Source organism: Wasmannia auropunctata, unplaced genomic scaffold (assembly GCF_000956235.1).
Source record: "Wasmannia auropunctata unplaced genomic scaffold, wasmannia.A_1.0 LD276096.1, whole genome shotgun sequence".
Taxonomy (NCBI): Eukaryota; Metazoa; Arthropoda; class Insecta; order Hymenoptera; family Formicidae; genus Wasmannia; species Wasmannia auropunctata.
Window position 1 is genome coordinate 23,293 of NW_012086794.1, and position 14,137 is coordinate 37,429.

Sequence of the window (14,137 nt, forward strand, 5' to 3'; positions counted from 1 at the left end):
AGACGTGTGCTCTTCCGATCTCCCCCCCGAAAAATTAAAATTTAATTAAATTATCTAAGGCATTCTAAGCTCTGTATTTTCTACAGAAAATATTAATAATGTCGAACGAATATAACGATGCTAGTATATTTAACGAGCAAAAGAAGCGATTGAGTTTATTAAGCAAGCGTAAAGAAACTTATGCTTAATATAATTACGCTCGAAAACTGATAACAGCCTGATAACATTTCGCGCTCGAGCATTGCGGCAGTCACTCGGCCGACGAAAGTTCTCGAACTCGGAAAAGTTTGCAGTACTGTTATAGGGCGTAATATATTTAACGTTACTTAACGGTCTATCTGCGGTGCGTTGAACTACTCGAATTCGGTGCGAAGTAATCTTCCCATTACTTCTCCGCCTTCGTCGGCATAGCTTGGCGCATTCGTGGGCGAGGAAGTGAGACGGGGAGGGAGACGGAGAGGAATCGGCGGAAACGTGCACGTGAGGAATGTTATATACCGCGATTCGGTACGAAACGGGTCCTCCTTTCCGCGAGAGTGATTAACACCGAGAGCTTTCCAACGTTGCGCGCCCCGAGCACCGAGAGTGAATAACTACCACTCGGCACGGAAGCCGCGAGAGATATCCGCCTACCCCTCGGAATTTCCATCGAAAACTTTCAATTCGGCCCGGATTATAATCTCGAGCCCTCGATCGGCCCGTAATTGCGGCGTTGGTGGAAATGTGGTTTTCGTGACTCGTCCCCGGTATCCGCTGCGAAAATAGAAGAAACGGAGAATCAATTTTACCCGCGAACGGCTCCATAACTCCGTCGACACCACGTTCGATTATTACGCACGTCGGCGGCTTCCCGCTGCCGCAATTCTCCCAGTTACGTTATCAAACGCATATTGCGCCAATTTCGCCACGGACAAACAGTAAATAATCGGCGACCGACCCCCGTGCGCGCGACATCGGAGTCGCGATTAAATTACTTAAGCTTAACGTGAAGCGAGCTCGGAAAAGTTCGCGGTCTTCTTTCAGAGATGTGTCACCGGGCTATCAGGACGTTAACTGGCTATTTCGCAAACACGCGATTCCCCATTTCCAGCAATTTCCATAGTTCAATGCACTCTCGCGTCGGAGATCAAGAATATCGTATATCGGATAAAAGACCGTCATTATTCCAACAATGATATCTTTGCAGCTTTTAGAGCTTCACTTTAGCAGAACTGTAATAATGTAACTTTGGTGTATATTTAGGAAATGGCGACCGAATCTAGTTATCATAAATATTGCTGTGTAAGATCAAGTATTCACGCAGCTGCAACTCGTAATAATAATCGCGAACGGGTCACGGTAGACTTAAATTACGGCAATATTTTTCCGAAGGACATCCATCAGCTGTAAAGTCAAACTTCTATTTTAATACGCCGACTTTCGCGATGATTGATTATTAAACGATGATACCGTGTATATATGTGGAAAATAGAATATGTATTTCCGCGCGCACCCCTATTTCTCTACCAAGTTTTATTACTCCGAAAATAGATAGCCGGGCATATTATATAGAGCTGTCTTGCGCGATTCCTAAACACGCCGCTCTATTATTTTCTTTCGCCATTGTAGCGACTGCCAGCAATTTTGCAGAGGTGGCATATAAGTCAACGAAGTCACGAGCAATATAGGATAATCCATATAAAATGCGCAAGGCTAACTTCGATCTAATCCGAATAATATGACACATATATAATTCTAAAAATAAAATTTGGTAAACGCATAAAAATATATAATTCTTCGTATTTCTGTTTAAAGCAAAATAGAACGAAAAGATAAAGCCGCATTCTTCTTATGATTGAAAATAAATGATTAGAGTAATTATAATATGTATTTGTAACTTTATATCTATGAGGAATAAATATTCTACTTAAAAAATTTTTACAATTCTTAAAAAGATTTTTAAATCTTTTTAAGAAAGTTTTTAAGAAAACTTTTAGTTTAAAAAAAAAGCTTTAATTCATGAGAAAATCGTAATATTATAATTTTAGTTATATGACTTCATTTAAATTATATGTCATTATTACGTCTTTATTTAAATACATCTATAAATTATCAAGCATATGTGTCTCTGGGTTCGTTTCTGCGCGTGACAGCAATTTCTACGGGCAAGTAATATATGTACAATACGCTTCGTGACGGATAATATTCGTTTCACGAGAAATGGTTTAAATACTCCATGCCGTGTAATTATTTTGAAGTTTTAAATGATCTTTTCCATGAGTTTATTATTAACTGAGTTCTATTCAGTTTCCGACCGACGTAAAACAAGGCGATGTCTCCGTCGACTCCAATTCTCTCGACGGACAATAACGGGTTTGCGACACGGCTCCGGATTAACTCTCAACGAAAACGCTATCTGTCGCAGAATGTCGAGATGCATCGCAAAACACAGTATAGTTAAACCGAAAGAGAATAATGTTCTGCGTGTCAATTTTATTAAATAGCTTATTAAATGTTAAATAATAAAAAAATTCAGTAATAGGATTATTTAAGTTTTCTTCTCATAATAAGTCTGTAATGAATAAAATGATTCGAAAGTTTTGAATATATCAAACGCTTTTGTGCATTTAAAAACTGTGAATGTATATATAATAGTTATTTAATCAAACTTATTTATAGAAATTCATAGAAATAAGTTTGCATCCATAATTAACTTAATAAATACCTTACCTTTCAACAGTATCCGTCAAAAACGCTCATTACGGCGAGACTACTACCGTTTCCTGTCTCGAAAACTTCATAAAATACATGAAGCCTTTGTAAATAAGAATTGCACAGTCATTTTAAAAAATGGGCATATAAATTGTTTATTAAGTATCATTTATCATAAATTCGTTTCTTTTCCCTCTCGCGCTGGCAAATAAAAACTCACAACGCGTTGAGAACGGTAAAAAGAATGTCAGATGCAGCTGGGGAATGATGACACACAAAAATGAGAAAAGGCGCGTATGACCAATGGTCTTATCATTCAATCGCAGGCCACGGATTCCAGCGAGGAGGCCCGTTTCTCCACGGAACTGAAGCTCGGCATAACGATGTGCAGCTGCAGACGGCCGGACGGGGACCACCGATCGTTCCGCGATTCATCTTCGTTAACTTCGTTTTCCGCCGCGATTCTCAAATCGTCCTCCGCCGCGATCGGAGCTCGCTCCTTCGAGCCGACGTTCTCGTCCCTCCGAGTCCCGTCCTCCTCCGTCTTATCTTTCACCGTAGATAACCGCTTCCGCGCGAACTTCGTCTCGCACTCCAACTTAAAATTCTTCTGCAGCTTGTAATTCTGCACGACCACGCGCTCTCTCTCCGCGAACGCCGTACCCTCGCGCGTCTGCGAGAAATGCCTTCTTCGTCTGGCGGCACTCCATCGCCGATCGTCTCGGACTCTCGAATTCTCTTCCGACCCGGTCTCGGGCTCGTAATCGTGCGCCCTACCGGAGAGATCGAGCCACTGTAACACCCTCTCGGACAACGGATTCCAGTGCGCGTCCGACGGTCTGTCGGCTTGCTTGCACTCCATCATAGCGGAGAACGCGTGATCACGCTGCAAGCCCAACGATTGCCCGACGCTGCTACTGTAATCGAAGCTCTCGCTCGTCGAAAACGTCGCCTCTTCATTTTCTAACGTTTGATAATTCTCGCAGTCCTCGTCCAATTTCTCGACGTCCTTCACGTAAATCTCCAGGAGGCCCCCGGTTTTCTCGCTGCACATCCTCGTGCAGGGCGGAGCCGATTGCCTGCGCACGATCCTCGGCGGGATCTTGCTGTCCGGGAAATTCTTCTCCACTACCATGTGCAGATTCATGAAGCAGTTGCTCAGGCGATCTAGTCGCGCCTCGACCTGCTGGTGCTTCGCGGGAAAACTCTTCTCCACGGACGCTCGCGGATGCCGACGTAGTCGCGGATTAACGACGGGATCGTCGGGTGACAGGACAGCGTGACGCATACCGTCCACCCAGACAGTTCGGACGAATAAAGGCCTCTCCGATGATGCCCATATAGCCGGCATAACGCGATAACGGTGTGCGCAGGGATATTAATAAATTATCTCGTGCGGCGATTATCGCGTTTCAAGGTCCCGATAAAAAAAACTTTGCGTTCAATCAATTTTATATCAGGATTCAATATTACATCCCAACACTGCGCAATAAATAAATAACGTTAGATTAAAGAATTTAATAAATGTTTTAAATAAATCATTTATTTAACACGGAATGTAAACTAGCGATGGTAAAAAAAAAAGACAAATCAACGCCTGACGGCTGACATCCCTTCAATATCCTTTACTTTAATAAATACTAAACGATACGCGGATGACGTTGTCACAGCACCGTCTCGCGAAAAATTTCTAGCGCGGAACAGGAGGTGTAATCTAATTACATTCGTGACGTCGCGATTGACCGCGCTGTCGAACCCGTGCCCCGGGACTTGGAGAACCGACGCGGCGGAGGCTTTCGCGTTTCCTCCTTTAATACGTGAAGCTCGTTCGAATCCCGACGTATCGACTCGCGGGCGTGCACGGGAGGACAGGTAGAGTTTCGACTGCTTGGGACACGCGATCCGAGCCGCGCGATGCCTGTGACCATGGCGCAGCCACGAGCCCGCGTTTATATGCGAACGAGAGGACCGGAAGGAAGGGATGGGACCTCCGCCTAGCGGAGGGGTTTCGTGCGACCTCCGCACCCCCATGCCTAATGGTACGCCACTCCCGGCCCCATAAATCAGAGACGAAAGTTTTCCGCGAGTTATACCCGCGCGCGCGCGCGACCGTCTCTCCTTCGAAGACGCGCGAGAAGAGAGCGGATAGTTTTACATTACGACGTTCCCTCGAAGAATTATCACAAATTGTTGCACTTCCTCCGTGTACTTTTATAACAGTTACATCTGACAGTCGAACGACCGAGAGCATAATTGAGACATAAATCAGGCTCGTGTCCCTTAATTGTCGAGGAGGAGGATGGAGGGGGGAGAGGAGAGCAATTTTAATAATGAGCCAAGCAAAATCGTACGAATACGATCGCGAATTTCCACGACAAAGTTTTGATGAAGCCGCATCGCTATACAATCAGAAACTTGTTTAATGACTTTCCTGAATGTTACCTCGACTCCGCGCGCGATATATATACTCCTGGAAAAGGTAACGCTCCGCGTAACGTTTAACATTTTGACGCGGAACGACACGCGGAATCTATTTGGTTAATTGCTCCCCGGCCGATCCCATTAATCTTTTTAAAGACACGCGCACACCGGGTATACAGCATATACTTACCTCGAACGTCGGCGGTGGAATGTGACGTGCCTGAAATCTAGATCTGAGAGGGGGGTCCAACGGATGGCCAGGATATCGCGGTGACGGTAAACCCAGGGCAATTACTATAAAATCTTCGCTGACCCGCACGAGACGCCACTTGTCCAACTCCGCCTGAGTGTGCGTCTGCAAATAAAAATTTCCACATTATTTACAGAGAATTAAGGCTTGAGCGCAGTGTATAAGTTTCATGGAGAGACAACGAAGCATCTGCGTGAATCGCAGGCAGATTTCGTACCTTCAGTAATTTGTCGTAGCGGGACGCCGGAATAAGAAATCTACCGTCCTCCAAATGCATTTCGCGATTCTCCAATAAATTGTTCAACACGGGCAACACATTCCGCTCCGCCTTCTCCACACCCTCGATCAGGAGAACTCGCCCGTTGGTCGCGGCCCTCACCGCGCTCTGATCGTGATAGTACGCGGTGCCGCTTTTGATCTCTCGCCTCTGCTTCAAGTCCGCCTCCGTCGTGTCGCGAGTGAGCGCGATGAACTCCAATTCCCGTCCCGTCAGCTCCAGGAAGGCGAGCGCCAGCTCGCGCCTCCGCATACCCGGTCCGCCCATCAGAAACATGTCTTGTCGCAAAACGTCCTTCTGCAGCATCCATTTCAGGTGCCGCAACGTCTCCTGAGAGTGGGTACTTAATACTGTTGGAAAAAAAAATAAAACAGCCACGCGTTAAATGTACAGCCTTTAACCAGATGACTGCAACTTTATGAGTTGTAGGCAGCGAGATGTAATACATATGTAATACATGTAATAATAATACTAACAGTATTTTCTTGGGACGTACTCCGGACTGCTAGCTGGCCTCACTTCTTTCGACACGTCGGCGATAGTGACGACTACGTTTTCTGGAAAGGAAAACAAGTGTTAAATAATTAATCTAACACGCATTGTCGAAAAAAGGAATAATATACAGTAGTGAATCGTCGGGTAAAGTTAGTCGTCAGCTCACCTGATTTGCAGCGTACGAGCGACGACAGGTTAGGCCGAAACCCGGCGGATCGCTCCAAAATTCGACCCGCCGGTGACAGACGGCGAGAATTCCGGAGGACGGATAACATCTCGAAGCGGCGCGGCGTCTCAGATCCTCTTAAAAAACATGCTATCGGCGATTCGCGGTGGCGAATCTGCAAACGCGATTTAAATGGAACAAATGACGAGCACGTCTCACGCGTACACGAGGCGCCGCAACGTGCTCCGAAATTATGACAGACTCGAAAAAAACCGTCGGTTTTAAATCTCCAGCTGTTTTTTTTTTATACGCTTTAAACGCAAGAGAGGAGCTTAATTGTATCGTACCCACTCGGCCACTTGGACGGACGTCAGGACGTCACGGTCGTCGGAACGTTTAAAGACATAACCAAGATTCGTCGACACCGACGGATCACGTGGGCAGATTGCATGAATGACAGTGCGATCTGGCGCAACACGTGCGTCACACGCGTGTGCGCGACGCTGACTTTGATACGCTTTTTTCTTTCTTTATATATAACTCACGTTTCTTATGCTTTTTATTATTAATAAAATAACTGAGGTAAATGATTTCAGCGCAACACTATGAATCACGTGTGCGGAGAAAAGCCGTAAATACGTCACGTACCATATATTTTATTTATGGAATTTGATATTGGCGACGCTCGTAGATTGTCGAAACTTCAAAACAACTTGATACGCAGCTTTTTTTCCGCGTAATCGCAATGGAAATGTACATTATTGGTACTATAATAGACGGAATTCGAGTTTTATTTCATGACGCAATGATTCTGCGTGTCGCACGTATACAGGATGATTCTCTTAATTGCGTGTCGATATTTCAGGAAGTAAATACAAAGTTCAAAGAAAAGAAAATTACAAAAAAAAAAATTCTTTAGGCTTTCTAAATTGTAACCATAAAATAAAATCCAAACGACTTACGTTTACATAATATTCTTTTTCATTTTGAACTTTGGATAGCCTAAGACATGAACGTATAAATAATCACCGTGTATATTGTGTGGCATAGAGCAGAGATCAAAGTCCAATTGTCGAATCATACTCGTCATGAAGATTCGCAAATAAAAATGAGATTTCCATTTTTGCACATTAATATATCCTTTTTATTTTTTTTTCTGGCTAGCTTTTATAAGTTATCACATTGACCAGTATTACAATTCGCTTAAAGCTCGTTCTGTGGTGCTGTCTAAAGCTTTACGGTTCGTGTTTACTTAGCCGTGTAAAAATTATAACGCTATTAAAGTCACCAAATCATCAAAATGAAATAAAACGTTTACTAATGTTTTGTAGAAACATGCGCTCCTTTATCGAAGTATACGTATTAAAAGGTCAGATTTTAATTATGATGCTGATTGAATATATAAAGCAAGCGGGTTCAGTAGCCGCCAATAGTAAGTGTACACAAATTCGTTTGCACATGTCACACATGTACAAAAGAGGGAGAATCGCTTCAGTTTTTTAAACAATAATCAAAACTTCTATATAGAATATTGCAAGAAAATGCTATGCTATAGCGCATAGTAATAACGAATCATTCCGCACACTCTCTGCCTCGCTATGTAGCTGCCTACTTAATGTGTACTATAGCTACCGAGAGAGCATTCGATACGACATACATTATACATAGTACAAAAAGTAGTTAAGTTAGAGTTTAGTACCTATGATATATCACATATCTTTATAAGATACACAGGTTTAAGGCCTATTTACATATTTTTGGATTCAGAGGAAGAGGAGGGAGCCAGATTAAAGTACGTTACCGACTGCTTCGGAATTACGTATAATCGTTGAATGACAATTTTACGTCCGTAATTTTACTCTCATGGAACGGACCCGTGGAAATATATATACATATACATATATATATATCTCGATGTTGATAACGATATCACATCAATCTAATATTTGTATTCTTCGGTACTTTAGTACTAAAGAATAAAAGAGATATCCTCCTATTTATTCTCCTAGAGGTAAAAGTTAAAATATCATAGTAAAACTTAAACAAACGTCACTACTCTAACGAACGCTCTGCAAAGAGGATCACAAGTGTTATATGAGTATTATTCAAAAACTTATTATGTCAGAACAGTCTTTAATCAATACTGCAAATTAGAATGTATAATATTTATATGAAACACTCGTGCATTCAATATTTACCGATACAATTTTACATTGAGAGCAAGTTTATATTTTAAAGAAGTACACTCACTCTTTACTCCTTAAACGTCAAGACTAATCTTCCATCAATTGCTGAAGAAAAATTGAATCGAAACATCCATGGATTAACAAATATTCGATTAAGAATCTTTTAACACAAATATTAAGACTATCTGCACTTTATTTACCGCGCTATTGCTCCCATTAGCCCTATTTTTCTATTTTATTATTCAATACTGAATGTACGAGTGTGTCATATAAATATTATACATTCTAATACCCATAGATACAACGCCATATATCTTTTATAAATATTCGCTATCAACAAAAGTCTTTTAGCTACAGCATTATAAATACAGTGATCGGTCATTGAAATTAACGACCAAAAGAACGCAGACCGCAAATTGTACACAATAGACTACATTTCCTCTTCTTGTTTAGAAATATCTCTAAAAATGCATATACCACATTAATACTCGTTTGAGCAAATACTACATTATGCGTATGAGTGATATTATTTACAAGTGTTGTGGACTTACTTCCGGATAATCGTCTCTTCTAACATTTGCAGGATAATAATCGACGATTAACGGACGCGGACGTTGACCGATGCCAGCGGGCTGCTGGAGGCCGCACGCCTGTTCCTCATTCGTGATCACAGTCACCAAAGTGTTAATGACTTTCTCGTCTAACGCCGACATTGCCTTGTTCGGTGCCTTCATGCGCCTGAGGAACAAGGCGTTCCACTTCTGCCGTAAATTTAAGAACAGTTGAGCCGTTTCAGGATCAAGCTTGAACACCACCCAATCGTCAAGCTTAAAAATAGTTCCTTCGTGGGACTCGTCAACCTCCGAATCCGATTCACTTTCCGGAACAGCTGCAAACACACAGTAGGAATATTTTTATACAAATATGTTTTACGTTACAAAAAGAAAATGCAGCGTGCACGATACGTGAAGTGTTGCTTACCCTCAGCCTCGTAGATTACATCCATTGGTAATCTAGCTGGTCCACTAAATAACGCTACAGTTAATGGATTCACGACTGTAACGACTTTCACGTGGCAGAAACGTCCCGTACGGCTCATCTCCTCGTAAAGCAGCCAATCGCACGGCAAGGTTTGCACGTTGGTTGCATGCGTTTGCGCGGACGTCATCCTCGAAGACTTCGGATAATCTCTCAAAGTCGACGAGGGATGGAAGAACACCTTGACCTCTTTTCTGTAACAAAGTATCAGCAGCCATGCAGTACAGTGTCCACAAATTATCCAAACTTTTCTTGAGGGTGTAATAATTGTACATACTGTGTTCGTAGCTGCATGTGCTCCCGATCGACTCGAATCAAGTTGGGATACAAGCCCGCGGTCAGAGCTGCCTTCACGACCGCCCAATTTTCCGAATTCGAATTTAAGTCCCGAATGTCCCCGGGGCTTCTGGCCCTGACGAAGCCGGACGCGCGCAGTTGGCCGAGAAGCTGCGTACGCATTCCGACCACCATCTCCATCACGGGAGCGGAGATGAAATTCTTCTCGCAAAAGGCACGCTCCTTGCCGGTCGCTCTGGCGTTCTGCCAGCCTTGGAACGCTCGCAGGACCACCATGTGATCCGAGAACGTTCCGGTGGCAAATTTCTTTCGCGCCGCGGTCAAAGCTCTCTTTTGCGACGGTTGTGACGGTAATATAAAGGGATCCCTACAATGATTTGTATGCAATTAAGAGAGAATAAATGTAAGTAGTAATTTATAAGTATTATGTATTAAAATATATACCCACTTGTATGCTAAGCTACAAACGATCGTTAAAATGGGATCCAAACATTTCAAGACGACGGCGTATAACAACATCTTCCCGAGTCTTGGCTCAATTGGCAAATCTAGTAAATGACTCCCTAATTCAGTGAGATCTTCCCACGGATCTAACGCGTCGATTGTCTTTAACAATTGTACTGCGTTCCTGGTCACTATGTTAGACGGCGGCTCCAGAGCTTTATCCAGAAATTCGGCTATAGGTGTGTTTCCCGACGTTAAATGCTTCGTGTACAAGCAGAGCTCTTGCAGCGGTAATCGCAGAATCTCGGGCGTTTGGTAAGACTGCATGTTGTCGTATCGAATGGAGGAGAACAGGCGATAACAGATTCCTCGTTTACATCTGCCCGCTCTGCCTTTCCGTTGCTTCGCGCAAGCCTGAGATATCCAGTTGGATGTCAATGTGCACACGCTTGATATAGCATCGAAAGACTTCTCTTTAACCTTGCCGGAATCAATGACGTACACAACATCGTCGATCGTAATGCTGGTCTCCGCTATGTTCGTGGAAAGGATAATCTTTCGCGTGCCCTGAGGACTGGGCTTGAACACCTTCTTCTGATCGCACGTCTGCATGTTCGAGTGGAGAACGTACAAATTGTAGCGTAAACCCTGATTCATCTTCTTGTCATCCGCGTTTATCTTCTCCTTCATCGTAACTATGTCGTCGTAGCCCGGTAAGAATATCAAAATAGAGCCGGCAGGCATTTTTATATGGATGTAAAAGACCAGTTCCAACAGTAGATCGTAATCGATATTATCGTCGTTGAACGTATGATGGTATATGTCGAGCAACAGTTTATCTTCTTCGGAGAGTGACGCGTCCGCAACGTGCGCCAGTTCGTTACTCGGTACCGCGCAGTCGTAAGTCTTCATGTAAGCTTCGATCAGCTCGGCACACTCGGTATGATTCCTGCTCTTCGCCCAGTCTAACGCGGTCCAATCGTTGGCGGATCTCAAGTTGAGATTCGCGCCTAGATTCAGAAGTTGCTCGCACGTGTTTATGCAACCTCTTGCCGCGGCGGCCATCAACGGTGTTATAAAAGTCTCTGAATGCTGGTAATCCACTGAAACATTTTCAGACAATATGAAATGTAAGAGTTGCGCGAAATTATCCTCTCTGCCGTTCACCCACGCGTCGAAAATACTTTTGTCCATTTCTTCTATCAGCCAGGACTCCAGCTTAACCTTCTCCGGTATAGGATCGCTCTGCTGGGCTAAAATTGGAGCGGGCAATAAACTCTTCTCGTTCTTGGTACTCCTATTCGAATGCTGGGGCTTGTATTGCTTCCAAGACTCCAAAGTCTTCTGCTTGTCTTTCCACTTTAGAAACTCCTTCTTCTTCGCAAGCATTTCCTTCGTCATGTAACCGGTCATCTTCAAAATATCCTCCAAAAAGTATACGTCCACGTCGAATGATCGGCCGGGAACGTTGATGACGACGCACTTATTAAAATACTTAGTAAAGATAGTAGTGTCCATCGTGGCGCTCATAAGTATCAGCTTCAAGGAACGATATTTAACCAACGCGTCCTTTAACGCTATTAAAAGGAAGTCACAGAATCTGTCTCGTTCGTGAACTTCGTCAACAATGATGTGCGTGAGCGTAGTCAAGGCGGAGTCACCGCCCATCAAGGTCCTAAGCAGCACTCCATTCGTGCAGTACGTTAAGAGAGTTTTAGGAGCCACTCTGCTCTCCAATCTTATTTGATACCCAAAAGTCTGACCGATCTTCTCGTCCCTCTCGAATGCCACTCGCTCGGCCACAGACACCGCCGACAAGCGCCTGGGCTGCGTGCAAATGATCCTACACGGTTGATGCTTCTGCTGATAGTGCTCCAAGATATACTGCGGCACCTGCGTGGTTTTGCCGCAACCCGTTTCACCCGCGATTATGACCACCTGATGATTGCTCAGCGCACTGAGAATTTCCTCCCTCGCGTTAAAAATTGGCAGGGATTTGCGAAAGTGCAGTACATCGAAATTGGTTTTCAACTGAGGTACTTGCGGTATACTGTTGTTCAATCTACCCATCGCCTTAGTGTTCGTATTTACTGCAACAGTAAAAAATGTCTCCTATGAAAAAAGCTAAATTTGCTCAGATATTTAGTACAGATTAATAATTGTGTGTGACGCATTCTGTAAGTTTAAATACAGATATCAAAAAATTATTGAAGTAATGATTGACCGATCTCAATTTTGCGTACCATCATTATTGAGAGGACGCTCCCTCTCAATCGGAGGAAGCAGGTCTTGGCATTCCTTGTGATTCAATGGGAAGGTCTGCATCAAACTGTATATACTCTGCTTCGACGGTTTCTGCAGTTTTATCACAGCGTCGGCTTGGACTATCGTCGAACCCTCTCTCTTGAACACCGTCAAGAATCGATTTGTGCCTTTCCTATAAAATAGAGCGATTAGAACGCGGGTCTGTGTCGCGGAGTAGATGGTGGACCGGAGGAAAATGTTGCTCGAGCATACCCTCGACTTTTCGACTTCAGGCCGAGCTCCCTGGCCAGTTCGTGGATGTACGCCCGCTCCTCCGCCGTGTACGACGACGGGAACTCCAGCTCCTTCTGATCCGGACTGTCCAACAATTTCTTTATAGTCAAGTTCACAGCGATTCGGGTATCCTCCCCGATGGGGCGATGCCTCTGCTGCCTCCTTCGCGGCATAGCGGATCACTCAGATCGCCAACAGATTAACGCCGACAGCAGGATCAACACCTGATTGTTAACGTCAATTCACACTTTGCGAAATCTTTATTGCTTACAAGAATGCTTTGCAAGAATCTTAAGAAGTCTACAAGGTCAAAACACACGAAGGCAGGCGTTTTTACGTGTTAAATAAAAAAATAGATATAAACTGTGGAATGCAAAAAAAAAATGAGACAAAAAAATTCTCCGTAAATTATTCATAAAAACATCAATACTGCACGTAACACACATGCACACGCGCACGTACACATTCTCGGCCAGCTTCCTGTTTACACAAAAAATACAGGTCTCTCGACGGAGGCACCGCGCTCCGAGGCACGAGAAAATTGGACGATCGCCAGGCACACGGCATATCGCCAGCAGTTTACCTCCCCCCTTCCCCGCCCCTCTGAGAAATAAACAAAGAAGGGCAGGAATGAGCCTGTCGGCCTACGTGCTTACCGTTTTGGAGCAACAAACGTCGAAGGTCATGAAACTTGCTCCGACTCACAACGACTCGCTCGTTCCGGCGAAATCGCGCTCGCGTTCACCTCGCGACGGACGGACGGGAGCGCATTTATCGGGGATACGTCCGAGGAGGGCGGGACGGAGTAACGCAAACGCCGGGAACGTATCGCGCCATACCGCGCTACCGCACGGAGAAGGTCGAGAAGCGAGAAGTGATCGCCAGGATCACCGATCGGCCGGCGGAGGGATATTTAAGTCGACCCCCAGCGCCATCTGCACTTCGGCGGCGGCACACGCTTGTCGCGGACGCTCCGCGGATAAGAGATCGACGTTGCCCGCGGCCCGCGCGGAGTCCGAAGTGTCTGAACGGTATAGAACAGCTGATTGTGCCTCCACGCACGTAAAATATAATATTCTACGTTTACGTGTAGACAACGTAAACTATTGTAAAAGTGTCATCTATGTATAGACAGTCAGTGGACCATATATTTATTCATTTAATAAATACATATATAATTTAACGTTTATGTAAAAAAAAACTACCATTTGAGTAAGAAAAATTCTATAGTTGCATTCTTAATCTTAATCTCGTAGTTAAATTAATGTTCAAAATACATCGAGAATATCATGCTACATTTTGGACATTTCTATACTGTGGAGACTGCTTTATAT

At 44.0% G+C, this 14,137-nt stretch overlaps 2 protein-coding genes across 5 annotated transcripts in view; both read right to left on the minus strand.

Annotated features, from left to right (window-relative positions):
• The window catches only part of LOC105461872 (von Willebrand factor A domain-containing protein 8), a 13,915-nt gene extending 6,572 nt beyond the window's left edge, over nt 1-7,343 (minus strand). Inside the window, exons 1-5 of one of the 2 annotated variants that reach the window (XM_011708380.1) lie at nt 6,648-7,343; nt 6,301-6,475; nt 6,116-6,196; nt 5,580-5,989; nt 5,303-5,467 (exon numbers count right to left, since the gene is read on the minus strand). In XM_011708380.1, coding sequence (XP_011706682.1) covers nt 5,303-5,467; nt 5,580-5,989; nt 6,116-6,196; nt 6,301-6,409 — 765 coding nt within the window. In that variant the 5' untranslated portion in view covers nt 6,410-6,475; nt 6,648-7,343. Of the gene's footprint in view, nt 1-5,302; nt 5,468-5,579; nt 5,990-6,115; nt 6,197-6,300 lie in introns of both variants that reach the window. The other variant, XM_011708379.1, reaches the window with a different exon arrangement.
• A 116-nt stretch (nt 7,344-7,459) lies between these two features.
• On the minus strand, nt 7,460-13,698 carry LOC105461871 (probable ATP-dependent RNA helicase YTHDC2). 3 transcript variants are annotated; one of them, XM_011708378.1, is made up of 8 exons: nt 13,460-13,698; nt 12,783-12,995; nt 12,509-12,702; nt 10,270-12,355; nt 9,802-10,188; nt 9,468-9,718; nt 9,038-9,375; nt 7,460-8,947 (listed from the first exon to the last, which is right to left on the minus strand). In XM_011708378.1, exons 2-8 carry the CDS (start codon nt 12,974-12,976, stop codon nt 8,936-8,938), a joined length of 3,462 nt encoding a protein of 1,153 aa, XP_011706680.1. In that variant the 5' UTR covers nt 12,977-12,995; nt 13,460-13,698; the 3' UTR covers nt 7,460-8,935. The 3 variants fall into 3 exon arrangements, with proteins under 3 accessions (XP_011706680.1, XP_011706679.1, XP_011706678.1); XM_011708377.1 differs by having other exon boundaries at nt 12,783-13,027; XM_011708376.1 differs by having other exon boundaries at nt 12,783-13,698.
• Nucleotides 13,699-14,137: the final 439 nt, after the last annotated feature.

What these genes read in the sequence shown, in the direction of transcription:
- LOC105461871 (XM_011708378.1), bottom strand. Translation starts at nt 12,976, where the DNA reads ATGCCGCGAAGGAGGCAGCAGAGGCATCGCCCCATCGGGGAGGATACC. An exon ending in CACATGCAGCTACGAACACA is followed by an intron (nt 9,719 to 9,801) that starts GTATGTACAATT and finishes ACTTTGTTACAG; the next exon opens with AAAAGAGGTCAAGGTGTTCT. An exon ending in TGTAATCTACGAGGCTGAGG is followed by an intron (nt 9,376 to 9,467) that starts GTAAGCAACACT and finishes GTGTGTTTGCAG; the next exon opens with CTGTTCCGGAAAGTGAATCG.